This window comes from Tachypleus tridentatus, chromosome 2 (genome assembly GCF_004210375.1).
Source record: "Tachypleus tridentatus isolate NWPU-2018 chromosome 2, ASM421037v1, whole genome shotgun sequence".
NCBI classification, from domain to species: Eukaryota; Metazoa; Arthropoda; class Merostomata; order Xiphosura; family Limulidae; genus Tachypleus; species Tachypleus tridentatus.
This window is the reverse complement of record NC_134826.1, coordinates 28,276,820-28,294,272: the sequence shown is the minus strand read 5'-3', so window position 1 is coordinate 28,294,272 and position 17,453 is coordinate 28,276,820. Positions and strand designations below refer to the sequence as shown.

Genomic DNA, 17,453 nt, shown 5'->3' with positions numbered 1-17,453 from the left:
TATAGCCACAAATGGTAAATGAGATCCACAAAGCAGCTTGAAGAACATCCTCCAATGGTTGACAAAGACAGGAAACATAAGAAAATGTGAGATAATGAATTTAATGGAGGGACACATAGAACAAGGTGGGGGAAAAGCAGGTAGAGAGGAATAGGTTAGATGGACCAGAAGGCAAACCCAATTCACAAAGGACAGAAAGGGAATGAAAAATGGTGCCAAAAGGCCAATGTATGTGCAATATAACACATTAGGGCTCTGATAGGACACAGCAGTCAGGTACCAGACAAGGGTAAAATGGGAGATAGTAGGTAAGAAGATCAAAGCAATGGGGAAACGACTTCTCAAGCCTCCATTGTCTTGGGGAAAAAGGAATGATCAGAATAAGGGAGAAGACATACGATGATAGAGGATAAGCGAAACATCCATGGAAAATAAATCATACCACCAATGTCGGCAGGTCAAAAGAAAAAGGGAATAGATCTTAAGAGACTATAAAACAGGAAGCACAAAGAAAGTGATTCAAACAAAGGGAGAGTCAGGGTATGATTGACCACATTAATGTTCCAATCCTTGAAGAGGAGGATGATTGGGAGGCCTCTGAATCTGTAAGGAATGTACAAGAGTAGTGAAAACAGGTAAACTAAAAACTCTATTGTATCTGGAGAAATAGAAAGTATGAGAGAAGGCTGATCTATATCCAGATATTATGGAGACTGAAGACACACTCTTGAAGAGCCAGATGGAAAATTCCACCACCCAAGCCACCAAAGACTTGGCAGAAGGGAATCTCCTGCCAGAAGATCAACAGTTGAAGACCTTCCACTTGCATTAGTAAAATTCCATGAAAGATGGACAAATGAAAGCAGCTATTAAGGAGGTAACTCAAGGTGCCAAACTGGATCTCCTTGCCAATAGCCAAACAAAAGGATGGGAAAATTGGGATGAAAAATGAGGGATCAAAGTTGTCACAGGAGAGATAGATAGAGTGGAAGTGGAACAGGTGGTGAAAGAAGCAAACATTAGAGCTTTGGAAATCAGGACTGTACTGGATCATTAGGTGCAATCAGAGGGACTTGACAAGGAGTAAAGTGTACCAGAGAAATCACCTGATGAAGTAAACAGATGTGAGGGTACACACACAGATATTTGTGAGACCAATTCTGGCTGAAGACATCGACTGACAGAATCTAAGAATGTAGTTCAGGAGAACAAAAGTAAGACAACTTGGTATTGAGGTCCAGGGAAAATGCATACAATTTGGGAAAACTCCATATGAGGCAAAGGTCTCTGAAAATGATTGGATCAAATATCCATCTATGGGATAGATTTGGTCTGGACATGAAAAATGATCCACTATCAGACTGAAAGCATCTGGTACATGACATGTGAGAAGACGTGATGTGCTTGGGCCCAGTACAGAAGATTCGAGGTCTGGATACATAAATGTCGGGACCAAGTGCCCTTATGGGTCACAACCATAGGGTTATTGGAACAAACCATTACCAGACAGTGATGAGTAAGAGAAAGAAAAAGAGATGATGCCTGTTGAGCCACCACAAGCTTGAGAACAATGATATGCAAGATGAGTTTGTTTGCAGATAAGTAAGTCAAAGCTTGATATTGATCAATCCAAGCCACCAGCCCTAAAGGGAACTGCCCATGAACAAATGGACATCTAGATGTGGGGGATGAAGTGACACACCTGCCATTGTATTGACTTTGTTGTATCACCACATTAGATAAACTCTTAGGCAAGGAGAAAAGGAAATGGTGGTGAAAAGAGGATCCTGTGCAAGATTCCATCACTTGTGAAGTGTTCACTACATGGATCTGATGCTGGCATAAATAAGAGGGATGAGTGTGGTTTAGGAAGAACACATCTCCAAAAGTGATAGAACCTCTCAAGCAATAAGTGACTGAGTTGAGAGGGCATGGCAAACTAAGTTCCATTGAAATGAGGCATAAAGAAGGGAGAGCTCAAGTGATGTTTGTGTCGAAGAAGACCCCCCATTTGTATGAAATATTAGGTGGGTTGAAGAACCAACTTTTCCAGTCTTATCAACCACTCCACTTAGGGTGCTGCAGAAAGAAGGTGGTGTTACTGGTTTACTTCTGCTTGGAATGAGCTGGAAGTAGCCAGTCATTGATGAAATGATGAAACTGCAACCCAGTGTATGAATACAATAAGATGCTTGAACTATACAACAAAATATGTATTGAGCTGAGGCAAGTCTGAAGTGAAGAACTCAAAATTGATAAACAAGCTCAAGATGAGCAAACTGAAGATACTGTCAGGACTGCAGGGTTATCAGAAGGTGTAGATAGTAGTTATTGAAATCATCCATTTTTGTCATCCACAATCCCAGGAAACATGCCAATCTCAGGGTAGAAAAGGATTTCATAGTAAACTTGGAGAGAGCAATAAAGTGGATGATGCACAACAAATCAATTACCGTCACTAATCCCAGGTTTTCTTGGAAGCCATGAATAGCTGGTGACCTATTTCAACAGCTTGCTTCAAAAGTAACCCCAGAACCACTTCTGATAAATGCTAGTGAGTTACTGAATTCAAAGCAAGATTAAAGAAAATGGGGGAGTGGGGAAATTAAAAGTGAGAACGAGTCCCTCTGAAGGAACTTTTGTCACCCACTGAAGAATAAAATCTAACAATCGAATTTCTATTAGCAATGAACCCATCAGGTAGTCACCATCACCAGAGATGATGGACAATACATTGGCGACAACCTTGACGAGAGGAAGTACCTGGATAGGAAGAAATGGAAGAATGGGAGACAGGACTAGCAGACATGGAAGGATCAGGTTGAGACAAATGGGATACAAGAATTGAAAGAGTAAACAGTTGTTGGGTGGATGTTACCCTCAGTTTTATATTGTAAGGGAATATGTTGAAGACATAATGTTGAAGAAAAGAAGAAAGATGTAAGTCCCTGAGATAAGGAGGGCAAATTAACTTGAGCCAGAATAGAGCCCACACCTATAAGGTTCTTACAACAAAGAAACAATGTATATCATGAAACAGCCAAGGAGGAATTACAGGCCAAAGTAGAAGAGAAAAGGTGAAAAGTATCGGCAGAAAATCCCTCAGGATTTCTGTGGAAAGCCGTCAAGAGGAAATGGATAGAAGACAGACATCAAAGGAAGGTTGTAGGGATGACACAAAATCAAGAATATTGGGCATGTTTGAGGTTAACCCTTAGATTTGGGATCTGCACTCCAAAGAAGCAGCAAAGAACTCAACAACTGGTGAGTAACAAACAGATATTCCACCTCATGGTAAGCTAGAGTGTGCTGATCAGAAGCTCACAGGGGCATGACATACTGATTCCTTCACGTAACTGGAAAAGAAAATGATCAGTGTGGCCCTGAATATCAGGAGAGGGAGAAAAACCAAAAAAAGGTTGAGCTCATGCTACAATGAAGGAAAATGGGAATAAGAAATAGGAGAAAAAGAAAAAATATGAGAAATCTGAGATACAAAATTCATGAAAGCTAAGGAAGGCCTACTTGAAGGAACTGGCAAAGAATATCACACTTGAGAGGAGAAAAAGTCAATAAAATTGTTGTCCCACTGAACAACATCAACTGATTCAGAAGCACCACAGACAAATTCAGGAGACAAGGGGTGACCTAAGTATCGTTCAATCACCAATAAACAAAACTAGTCAAAAGATTTGTTGCTGGTGTAACTCCTGAAATGGTAATGTGGTCTTCAGAATTCATAATTTACGAAACTGCACAAAAAGACTAGTGCAAAAGAGTAATAATAAATTGGGTAGAATTGTGGTAATGTATAACAAAAATTTAAAACCACTTCAAATGAAATTCAAAATGTGTCACACAAAATTGCAAAGCACAAAAAAGTCTGTACTCGAATTCTGCAAAACTTCGTAATGATGGTTTCATAGAAGAGTTCAGAGGGAGTCACAGGTGTTACGTGAGCGTATTATGTTACTATTAGTTAACAGATGACACGTGATAATTAGCTTGAAAGATATGTCAAAATTTACTACTCCATCAAAGGAAGAACGCAAGGCTTTTGGCACATGTAAAGAAAATTGTTTGCATATAAAGGGCAGCACTGAATGAAAATAGCTAATCTTCTGAAAAGAAATAAGTTTCACATTGGTAAAATTATTTTGGATTCTCTTTTCAGAGAAGTTAAATGATATATAAAACAAAAATGTTCAATTACTCTTTTCTCTTTTATCACAGTAGCACAACAGAAGTTTAAAACATATTTCAGAATTGCATTGTATTAACCATGAGGAACTTCAAATTTCTAACTGTACTTACTTTATTTTGAACAACAATAGTAACTCGATGGTTTAACTGATGTTGATGTAAGGAAAGGTCATTCAGATTTTTCACTTTTATTGCCGTCCCTTTTTCAACTGCAAGACGGCATAGGGCTTTGTTAATCAGTTCTGAGTCAACCATAACAGGACATGGTGTTAAAGAAACAATACTGCTAACAGTATACACAGATAACGAGAAAGGAGCAGCCTGTGTAAAGAATACAATTACTCACTGTAATGAATATATAATCATAATAATGATAGGAATTAAATAATGTAATTACGCTTGTAAAATTTAGTTTTCTTGGAAATAGGTCTTAATAGTTCTTACAAACTTCATTAATTATTTTTTAGCAACCAGAAACAGAAAACAGTTAAGCAACATGAATGGCAAAGATTATCTAGTCTAAGCAAATAACATATACTGACATCCAGCACTAGACTCATCAGTCTCATTTGGCTACAAAATCCACTAACTGCCTACTTTCTAAACTGATAGTTTATTAACAAATGTCTTAGAAATGTAACAATTCAAAAGCAAGTTGGACTCCTAGTTACCTTGTCTAACTGTAAATCTGAATTATATCCCATCAGTTTTAAAGTCTGATTTAGACTTCCAGTATCTCCACTCTCCTGAACTTCCATTTCATGTAGAGCCAGGAAACTATCCATAGTCAGCTTTGCTGACCTTGTTTCAAAGTTACCTACGATTATAAACAGAAAAATAAAAATGATAAGCTGACATTTATAATAATAATTTTTGTGAAGTTTCTTAAAAGTTCTCAGTAAAAACTAAAATCTCATACATATCTACATATAAACATACACACTCATAAAGATTTATTTTTCAATTTTCTATACAAATTAAGATCATTTTAAAACTGGTAAAAGAGTTTATTTAAACTCAAAGATTCTCTGAAAATGGAGGAAATAATTTACTTTTCTTTGGGAACCTTTTTTAGCTATGAACACAAGATAAAGGATTAGTATATTTCGATTTTACTTTGTTAGGCTACAAATAAGTCAGAAAACTGCATGATTTCAAAAATGCACAACAAAAAATGAAGTTACATGCAGAATAAGTTCAAACTGCTGTCACCAGAATTTACAAGTTGATGATATTTTTTTTCTATTAAAATATACCAAAACTTAATTTAAAGTTCTAATCAATAAAACTATGTGTGATCTGAAACAGAAGAAGTGTCCAGAAGTAAGGAAATTATAAAGGAATGTCCTCATTATCAAGGATGACTTTAATTCACATAGTGTGTATTTGTGGATGAAACCAGTTTTGTATTTTTTTTAGTTTCTTATAGAAAAGCCACATCGGGCTATCTGCTGAGCCCACCAAGGGAAATCAAACCCCTGATTTTAGCGTTGTAAATCCGGAGACTTACCACTGTACTAGCGGGGAACTACCAGTTTTGTAATGCACTGACAGTGATCACAAGTCATTAAGTGATAACACTTACCACCAAGATTGTGAAATTGACATAACACCATTTTACAGCAAAGTCTCAATCTATTTACTTGAAATCCCTTACAAAAATTAAAATAAAGAAGAATGTTCCTAAAGTCATTATCCTGAGTGGCGATTCTGAGAAATATCCTTTCATAAACCTGGGTTTCTATTCATCAAATTCCAAAACTATACTACAAATTTTTTTCGTATATTACAAGTCAAACGTTTTAAACCTTGAGCACCTGAATTCCTACGTGTATCTCAGGATGGCTGGTATGGGTATCAACACTTTTAGTAATAAAACAGAAAACAATATTTTAATCTTCCTAAGTCATCTTCAGATTAACAAAGAGAGAGTTTGCAAATGACTGTTGCCAGGCACACGTCTTAGGAATACGAGTGTAAACAGGTACGGGATTGTAGGAAGCATTGCAGTTAGATGTTAGGTTATTGATCAGTCTAGGTATAAAGGTGTTCCTTTATATTGGTTTAATTTTGGTTTTAGTTCTTGTATAAGTAGGGCTTCTTTGATTTTAATCTTTTTTACATTTGTTTCTCTACTTAGTACGTGGGACTTTTCTATTATGTTGTGTTCATATAATTTGCAGTGTTCAAAACATGTGAAGGTGTTTTTGTGTGTTCTTCGAATCCATTTTTCTGCTTGTTTCTCCAATATAGAAGATGCGGCAGCTGTTGCATTGTATTTTATAAATTATGTTGGTGTTGTGTTTGTTAGTGTAGTTTTTACATGTTGTATGTAAATGTTGTATGTTGTTATAAATTTTTTTCAAATGTTGTTTATTTTTTTGCTGATGTCAGGAACATATGGTATTCAGCAGTGTAAGGTTTTGTAGTTTGTTATAACTTGGAATTTATTATCATTTGTTTGTTGTTCATTGTGTTGTTGGTCTAGGTATGTGTGTATGCATGTTATTTTTTCAACAGTTTTTTGGAAGAAATTTATTAATGTTGATGAAGTGTTGTTTTATTTTGTTGATTTCATCATTAATTTTATTGAGTTAGCATAGTTTTGTGGCTGTGTTTATTTAGTTTCTTAATATGCCACGTGTACTTATTTGATGCACATGTTTATAATCATTCAAATAAATCTAATTTTACATTATTATCCAACAATATTTTATTTTAAAATTGTTGTCACTGGGTTGATGTAGCTACCAGTAGTATTATTGGCTGCCTTGTCCATAATAGCACTGACTGTTGTTTCTAATCTAAATATACTATAGTTAGAGAGAGTGGAATTGTAATTAGGTTTTACTTTCATATTTTAGTTAATATTATGTATTAGGTACTATTTATGTTTAAAGATGCATAATTGAAAGGCTTAAACTTTTTTTTTTAATTTATCTCAAACATTGCCCAAGTTTTCAAGATTTACAGTCTTGTATGAGCATAAGATAATTCTGCCAGAGGCTTGCAAACTCTTCCAAACATATTATAACATACCCTGAGGACATTGTTGACTTATGATGAGGTGAATAATAAATGATAAAGGACAGGAAAGGAAAAGATATGGAAATATAAGTATCATCAAAAGGAAATCTATAGAAAATTAAAATGTATATACATTTTTCTGTTTCTTAATTTTAAACATTTCATTGCACTGTATGTTGATGATACCTTCAGTTAGTGCTATGGTGGAGAATATGAAAAATAAAATGTAAACAGTTACCTTAAAAAATACTGATATTTATTTAAGAGGTTCTAGAGATTATGTAAATAAAACTAAAACACAGTGAAATAAAGAAACATATTTTTACAATTAAAATAAAAATCACCTTGCACTCAAACTATTCGGTCTAAGTGTAAAGAACAACAATAAATAGACAACATAAGTATAAAAACAAAGACATAATTAAAATAATGTCACTCTTTGTGTACAAGATGCTCTTAATCTTTAACAAAATCTTTCTAATAATTGTGAGGGTATGTTAATAAATCTCAGAGTCACTGTATGTATTGCTTATACATGTCATTCCCCAGTTGGATCAAAAGCAATGAAAAATGAACAGACAATACCACCAATATAATACTTGCACAGAAATGCCAACCATTTCAAATGATTGAGCATAATGATTGTAGACAGAGCCCTTTCACAGTTTTAGTCTTTTTAGATTTCCAAGAAACAAGACAATCTGGTGAACAAGGCCTCTTTTTCTCCATCTTGTGAACGATTACATTGGTGTTTCTATGCCACTTAGAAAATGAGAAATACCCATCTACGCGAGCGCTGATTGGCTGACAAGCACTGATGACGTAACTATGGATTCCCCCACGTACCCAGTAGGGAGAAGCGCCGCACTCAAACTATTGGTAGACGTCAGAGATACAAATATTTTTTATTATTTCAAGCACAAACATGATTATTACAAGTAGCCATTTGGACTATGTCTTTTATTCATTATCAAAATTTATTTGTATCTCACTAGAAATTTTCTTTTCACCCCTTTCAAGCCCTGGGGGAACAATTTATCACTTTATTGTATAGGCCTATATAATATATAATAATTTGGGAGTTGCAACAAGTCGTAATATTTGTCTGTATGAGCGTATAGTCTTAATGTATATACCAAAATCATAAATTGTAATGGTTGGCATCTCTGCTTACAGCTCTCTTACAGGGAGTACTGAATAAAATTCATAAGTGGTTGGTCTTCTGATGGGTGGTTGAAAGCAAAATATCTTTATGGTAACACTAACACCTGCATGTACATGCCAGACCATGCAGTAGTAAAGCTAAATGAAACAGCAGACTAATTAATACTAAAATTCATTTTATCAAATCTAGTACAACTTTACTGTTCTGTTTTGAATTCACTTACTAATAAGGAATATTTTATTACAAGTTACAGATTTTATTGTAAATAAAATTGGTTTTTAGATGAGGTATGATGGTTTGATCACTGGTGCAATAATTATCAAAATTGTGTATTTAATAATAATCACACCAGCTTTATTGGCAGTATACTGACCTCTTCTGCATCTATATGAGAAAGGTGGCAACCACAGGAGATCCTCATCACCACTCAGAGTGAACGAAAGTACTGAATAATGTAGCAAGAGAAAAAAAAGATGGAAAATCAATAAGACAGTACACAGCCAGAAGATCACTGGCAATATTGCTGAAAGAACTATCCTCTTCCTGAGAAGCAGTTAGTTTCTCCACAAGATGTCAGCATCCAGGGATGTAAGCCTTTGGATTATCACATTAGAGGCAGCTCAATGCAATATAATCGTCATCTTACTTTTTCAACAACAGACCAGTGCAACTACTGAAGACCAAAACCCAGAGCAAAAACAAAGCTAGTATTGATTATTTAGGGTCTACAATATCTTTACATATTTACATTTCCCAGATTCAAATTCAATTTTTTTTATTTCTACATAACTGTATCAGAAACTGTGAGAGTCTGCTGGGATGGCTCAGATAAACTCATGAATACAGAAGTTTTGTGTTTTGCATCTATACGTATTCTTATCAGAAGGTAATGGAAAAAACATTTCAAACTCATGCAAAGAGAAATTTTAGACTAGAGAAAGCATTACTGATTGGTGTAATTTTCACCTTAAAGAAAATTATTTACTGTTGCTATGGTGCTGTTGGTTATAAATACAAATGAAATATTTGTTCCAGTTATTTATACATCTCATCTCAAGCCTTTTCTGATTTGTCTAATATGAAGCTCTAAATGAGGTAAAATATCAAAATATTACTTTCCTCAGTTGGTGACAAAATGTGCACTATGAGGGAGTAGATTTTGGAAAAGACAATCAAAATTAATAGTTACTACACAAAACTCTATACTAACTAATAAATCATTTGATACTGAACTATTATTAATCATTAGTACAAATGTAGTTTTCACAGATTTAATTTGTACTCTTTGGTATTATTATTATTATGGTATTAAAAACATTTACAGCTGAACTATTTATTACTATTATGTTTAATTCTAATTATATTTTAGTTTAGTTTTTGATTTCTATTTGTCATAGATTTCTCATTTAAATTTGGAATATGAAACAGGAAGCACAGGATTTAAACTCATCAAGTAAGACCACCTCCATGGCACCAGCCTTCACCTCATCCATAATTTTGCAGATGAACATTTGAAACATAGCTTTTCCACATATATTTTTATTTTGGAGGTTTCAACTGAAATTTAAAAACTACTAAGATCATAAATTTACTTTTGTTTCCAAAAAGTATTTTATATATCATTCCTAGCTGGACCAATCTAGTATTTTCTTTTTTTCTATTTTTGTTAACCTGGAATAAAATAGCCACTGTTAATGGAAGAAGTGAAACCAGATTTCAGAAGATAATCATAAGCACGAATTGTAAACAAAAATTTCTACACTCACAAAGGAAGAAGCTTCCATGATCCACCACCCTAGTGACAAAGAAGTGATAAGGACTACTACACTCCACTGGAAGTAAAAAGGGGAACAAAAATACAGTGGAGTGTGTGGAGGAACAGTATACCAAATAAAGTTCAATAGGTATCCTTAATTACCTATTTTTAAAGACAGAAATACCCCAATTTATTCAATCAAAGGGTCAGCATGAACAGGCAGAAATGTCTTTCCACCTTACAAGTAAATGTCCATGAGTGATGGTTCACCACTGAGTGTAAGATACTTATATCCAGAAAAACAAATATGTATATAGATACACCACTGGGTAAGCTGCCATTTGTCTTTGGAACACTCCATCTCAAGAATGAGCATTATAATGTAAGCAGTAAATAATATGGGTTTGATGTAAAGCATATCTGACCAGGTAACATCCACCATAGAGTGGGATCCCATTATCAATGATCAAGATGAAAGTTTCTGATATAAAAATAACAGTGAAGTGAAGTGATAAGAATTACCCCAGTAAAAGACAAACTGATGTGTGTGGAACTGCCATGGGAAGAAAAGGAAACAATATCCACGAGAGGATAATACAGCCAGGCCATGTAGATAGAGAGAGACTAAGGCATTGGAAGTAATTCTGGCCTGAATGATCCCTTCCAACAGATGTTAAAGTTACACAGTCATGTGACAACTCCAATGAGAATAAACATTATGGGAATATTTACTTTCCATTAATAAGTCTGAATAAACTAGCCTAATGAGCCAACAAAGCCAACCTGTAACTATAACAGGAGACAGGTTATGTAATAAAAAGTCAAAAACATGAACCTCAAAAGGAAGCAGTCTGTGTCACATAGGACCTTAAAGAAGAAACCAGACAAAAAAGCTAATCAAGATTTGAATGGAAGTACAGGTGGGAAATAGAAGGTAAGAAAATGGGTACAAGAGCCAAACCATCTTCATGGGCAGCATTGGTCTTAGGAAAAGACTGATCACAATAAAGGATGACACAAGAAAAATGGTAAAGAATGCAGGTGATATTAATGGTATAAATATTTGAATTACAATGACTGCAAGCAAGGAGAAGAGTAAAATGGGTTTTGAGGAGAGATGGTAGATGAAACACAAAGACAAAAGTTCAAATGGAGAACAAGAAAGGGCAAAAAGGACTACGAGATCCTAATCAGGAATTTTAAAGGAACTTGGAACAAACATAACACAAAATGAACAGAAAAGGAGGGAAAGGATGGGTGAAGATAAAACCAGATGAAATCTGGGGAACAAATGGTGGTTGACAAGACTGCCTGATAGCTAGACTTGGTTGAACAATAAGATGAAGATGAGGAGTGGAAGGGTGGGAAGGACAGAAACCACATTGAAGAGAACAAAGGCAGGTGGTATACTATCACTGTTGGTGAATGGACATAAACGAAAGTCTAATAATTCAAGAAAAAAGGATGCAACACATAAAACCAGTTCCTGGGCTAAGACAATGGACTTGATGAAAACCATGCATAAAGACAGAGCAGGGAACCAGACAGAGGTAAGGGTAGGGGAGGTTGTACAAGCAAAGACTGTAGTTGTGCCAGTCAAGATGAAGCCATCAGTAGAATAGAACATAATGTGAAGACTCCACCAATCTTAACAGAATGTGACCGTTCCAGGATTAGCAGATGAGAAACAAGAGGCCAAAAGGAAGTTTGTTGTTCTAGTGGGTGGAAAAGGAGTATGTAGCATGTTCCAAGCTGAAAACACACCCATCTAAAGACCTGTGGATTGAGGAACCACTGTGTGAAAAGAATCTTGCTGGGATAAGGTAATCAATCTGCTACCAGATTTAATGAGACATGAAAATATCATGCTAAGACCACAATGTGATGATCTGAAAGCACAGAGATCTGTAGTCTGTAACCTGCGTGGTATGAGTGACCACTGTGGATATGGTAAAATGTAGGAAGCAAAGGAATCAGTCATTGATAGAAAGGAGTGTGTAAAGACTCATTCAGTAAACACATTGAGCAAGATTTGTATACCCAACAAAACATTTATAAAGTCGAGGGGAGTTAAAATGGTAGTGCCCTGAACTTGAAACAAATAACTACCAAAACAGAATAACAAGGCACATATTAACAATAACAAAAAAACCATTGAGACAGAACAATGAATTATATGTCACTAGTAGCAATATGTAAAGTACACTATCTAAACAAACCTAGTTAAACTACTTATAAATATCAAGTGGACAAACCATCTGAATTTATATAATCCACAAAGTATGCAAAAAAACAAATGTGCATTCTAATTACAACTAGCATAGACAACAAAGAACACTTAAATAAATCCCATACTGACCAAAATTAGAATGATAGTTAACAATGACAAAAGATTTACTGTAATTGAAAAGTGAATTAGACATTACTAGTAATAATGATATGTATCTTATGAATAATTTAAATGTACCTAGTTAAAGTACTTATTAATAATGAACTCATAAACCCACAAAAGGTGCAGTCTTCAAAGCATGTAGGTTTACCTAAAAAAAACAAAGTAATCATCAATAACTAACATACAGAAGTCTGAGAACTGACATGAAGTACTTGATTCTTCTTTATGTAAATTAGGGCAAAGCCACAGAAAGGACATCTGAACCACACCTACCCTAGGAATATGAAGTACTTGATTCTTCCTTGTGTAAATTAGGGCAAAGCCACACAAAGGACATCTGAACCACATCTACCCTGGGAATATGAAGTACTTGATTCTCCCTTGTGTAAAAGGACATCTAAACCATGTGTACCCTGGGAATATGAAGTGTACATCTTGAAAAACTTATCACAGATCCTCTGGGAGAACTGGAAGAAGTAGGAAGCAAGGATAAGAACAAATTTTCACCAAGTGAATGATGCAATTGCACAGTAACTCCTGAAGAGAGTAGAGTGTGACTGACCAAAATTAGAAAGTGCTGGAATAATGGAATCCAAATTGTCTTATCGATTGTATGTTTCCTCAGAAACATTGCCACATTGAAAAGAAGAAGAAATTGCAGGCTGAACAAATGAACCTAGTTTCCTGCAAATTAAGACCTGTAACTCCTCTGCAGATAAAAGTTAAACCTGATTTCTGGGAAGTCCTATCAGTAACATTTTTTATTGTAACAGGAATTTACATGGTTGATTTATTGATTTCAAATTCACATTAAGATATCTTGTCATTTTCTAAGCAACAACAACAAAAATGCAAAAAAATAGTTTGAAACAAGTAAATCACAGTAAACTAAAACTTCTAACAAAATTGAAATAGCAAAGAAGCATGTTCATAAGCAATAGCCATATGTAAAAAACACACATCTAAACAATGCTGTGCCAATCAACAAAGTGAGTATTGTGAAGAAATAGCAGATAGAGTTATTTATCAGGTGTTATTTATTGCATACTTTGCATTAAAAGTAGTGATAAGTATATGTTAAGAAAATAAGCAAAATTCATGTGATATATAAACTGGTACACTGATTGTAAAATGTTTCTAAAGCAATGGTTAGAGGGTAGATTTTATTACTTTTTTCACAGCATGAAGTCAGCATATCTATGAAAGGTTTCTAAAAAATAATCAATATAGAAGTTACACTTTGTGCTTGTAATCCTCCTATCTTAATGCAGTATTTCATAAATGCAACCAGCATTCTAAATAGATATTTGTCTTTGATAAGAGATTGTCATTAGAACTTACTTTCAACAATTGACCACTCTTCATCTGTAGGCATTTCCCCACTGGTTCTTAGGCTAAACAGAGTAAACTCATTTCTGCTCACAAGCCCATCTTGATCCAGATCAATGTTTTCAAACACCTTTTTTAAGGCTTCTGTAGCAGCAGTGCTCAAGGTTATTGTCCGGCTTTCATTAGTATGCACTAGAGAAATGGATTCATCTTTGGAGTCTATTATGGGATTTATCCAACAGCCTGTGGTGAAGGGGATGATCCAGTAATGGCCCTTTTCCAGATTGGCCTCTAACCAGTAAACACCCTGAATGATGTAAACTTATTAAGTGAACTAAGAATGAAGGATTGAAAAACAAAATCATACTTAATGTGACTTCAAATGTGATGTTTCTGAAACATTTCCATTGAAAAAAACGTTAAAACTGCTTTCAAAGAGTAAAAATATTACTAGATGGTAGATTAAGTGAAATAAACAGCATTAACTGGATAAGAATGAGATAAAACTGTTAATCTAGTGGTGAAATGCCACAGATATAAGCTGAAGGGTATGGTTAAAACAATAGATACTAATATGTTTAGTTCATGGTACAAATTCAACTATGTAATGTTGTGAAACATAGATGGTTACCTTAAACACAGTTAACCCTTGATAATTCAAAATAAACAGTATCACTGTACAGGTTACTCTTAAATCTTAATTATCTTTAAATTAAGTTATGAACTTTCTCACATATACATAGTTGGATATCATGGTTAAAACATCATTTTTACAAATACATGATATTTTAAAATATAAATTTTACTGTGAATTTCAAGAATGGTTCCTCATGATTACTTTAGAGACACGCTACTGTGAACCTTTGTTTTTATGTTTTACAAAAGTTGTAGGTATTTGAAATATTCTTAATTTAAACACCAATGCTCACCTATATTAAGATATCGGAAAGATTTACAAATGTAGGAATTTTCTACCTTATTAATGTTTTTAACTCCACCTCATCTATTGGATATAAGCGAAACTGTGTCATTTTCAGTTAAACTGATTTCCTGAAAAAGTAAATGAGGTAGGACCTCTATACAAATGGATGCTCAGCAAAATCAATGGAAAAGTAAAAGAGAATTCCTCTGATGTGATTACCTTTGTAGAAAAAAATAAAGAGTGAACACACCTTGTAATACATAATGAAACAATCTTTATCCTTATAACACAATGCAACTAGAGATGGATTGATCTGATTGGTTCCTTCAAGACTTATTTCCAAGTTGGCATGCTCATTCAAGATGATGCAACAGACTGCCAAAAGTTGAACCAGTAAAGTCTCACTTATCAAGAATGACTAGTTTAACCTGCATGACTGTTCATTCTACATAAAGGAGACCGTAATCTTGAGATACCACCTGATCTACCATTGGAAGACAACTGTTGATCCTCATGAACATGATGCAGTTTTACAACCATAATCACCAGGTGTCACTGCTAAGAGTTAACATGAGACCAAAGAAATTACAATGAAATCAACTGCAGAAGTTTCTTAACCACATTCTATGTGAACATTCAAATAAGGTAGAAAACATGTGGTATATTTGCATATGAAAAAAGTATGTGTATGTTTTCTTGTTGTTTTACAATTAAAATATTTTAAGTAACTCAGTTTTTGTACTTTTGGCTTGTTTCAAAACTTTTTTGTAGCATTAAAACTTTCTATATTACCATAGCTAGCTAAATTATGTATAAATACTGATACCTACTTCCTTTATAAAATAAAAAAAAATTCACTATACTTCTTTGCTTTCTATTAGTTGTATTTTAGTGCACCACTAATATCAAGCACATGAGAAGCATGTACATGATTCGATGTTATTTCTCATTAGTACCTCTACAAACCTAAACTAAAAACTAATTATACACCCAAAGTAAGTGCACTGTCTGTTTTATTTTTATATGTTAGTACCCATTTTGGTAAAAGAAAATCATCATTAGTACCCCAGCCAGAAACGTTCTGCGAAACAATAAGAGTGATAAGATGAAAATTTGTTGAAATGGTGAAATTTTCATTCACTTTGTAAACACGTATACAGTTATTTAGGTAAGTACAATAAACTTCAGTTTTGCTCAGCCAATACTGTTAAACAGCATTGTTCATATTTGAACATTTTAAAGATGGTTTTAAATGGATGATTTTTATGGCCACCATTTTGTTTCAATTCCTACTGTAAAGTACTACTGTACTTAGTGATAATCCATAAGGCCTCAATTTTCAGTTCCATAAAACAACACAGGCACAGTTAATTAATAAACATTTTGCACATTATTTAATTTTCTCTCTTAAAAAGTAGTAGTAGTGAAAAAAACTCAAACTAATATAACAGTTAATATCAACACTGAAGGGACAGGAGCAAGGGAAAGAAAAGTATCGTATGAAAGGGTCTGAAAGACATTTCCTACGAGATAGTCATATTATAGGAATACTCTTTGCCCATTGTAAAAGGATGTTGCATATATGGGATGGGAAATGTAACAGATTTAATGTTATACATTTGTTTCAGTTTGATGCATGTGATGTACATTGATGGGTGTGCATTGTGCAAGTATTGCCTGTTCTCTGAATTTGTAGAAGATTATTGAGAGTAAGAATCAACAATATTTGTTTGACAAAAACACACTAGTGTTTTCAAACACTGTTGAAAGTTCAAGAATCTCATGTGATTGGGATATAAAACTGACACGCTGAGAAACAATTATTTTTATTGATCAGCTACAGTAATGGTGCTATAGGCATCAGAAACTATAACTGTGATTAACTATTATTAATAGGAAAACTACAGACTTTGACTAGAAACGTTTATAGATTTTGAACACTGCAAACCCTTGAACTTCACAAAGTTAACTTCAGAGGTTAGTATTTCTACAAGAACATTATATATATCATCATCAATAAAAATTTACAGGTGCTTCAAGCTAGCTAGCTGTCAAGGGAAGTGTACAGGTGCGTCAAGCTAGCTAGCTGTCAAGGGAAGTGTACAGGTGTTTCAAGCTAGCTAGCTGTCAAGGGAAGTGTACAGGTGCTTCAAGCTAGGTACCTGTCAAGGGAAGTGTACAGGTGCTTCAAGTTAACTAGCTGTCAAGGGAAGTGTACAGGTGTTTCAACAGAGAATTAAATTGCTATCAATGAATGTCGACACAATATTCAGTTCCAGACCAGATATAAGACAGTGTTGGTTGTAAGTTTGTAAAAATCTTGTATGCAAGTCAATTTTTTTAATTACTATTTGTAATGCCTGTTATTACAAATTGTATTGTTGTTTATATACAAAAATTTTTTTGTGAAAAAACAAAATAATGTGTATCAATCTTGTTGGCAAATATCATAAATTTCATACATACTAACATTCAAGTAACTTCTAAATTAAAATTAAAATTTCTGGCTATTTGAAATCTTAATACATAGTATACGTAACATAGCGAATCAGAGAGGTATCTATTTTGACATGTTAGCATGCATTTCCAGAACTTGTGTTTTTCCCTACAAATTTACCCATTTTTTATAACAATAGAACCAATAACATAACATAACAAA

General features: G+C 34.2%; 1 protein-coding gene across 5 annotated transcripts in view; it reads right to left on the bottom strand.

Moving 5' to 3' along the window:
- Positions 1-17,453, bottom strand: part of LOC143239967 (EF-hand calcium-binding domain-containing protein 7-like) — a 96,409-nt gene that overhangs the window by 18,935 nt on the left and 60,021 nt on the right. For all 5 annotated transcript variants that reach the window (XM_076481680.1, XM_076481690.1, XM_076481703.1 and 2 more), the window contains 3 exons: positions 13,885-14,179; positions 4,875-5,020; positions 4,315-4,524 (listed from right to left, as the gene is read on the bottom strand). In XM_076481680.1, coding sequence (XP_076337795.1) covers positions 4,315-4,524; positions 4,875-5,020; positions 13,885-14,179 — 651 coding nt within the window. The remainder of the gene's footprint in view (positions 1-4,314; positions 4,525-4,874; positions 5,021-13,884; positions 14,180-17,453) is intronic.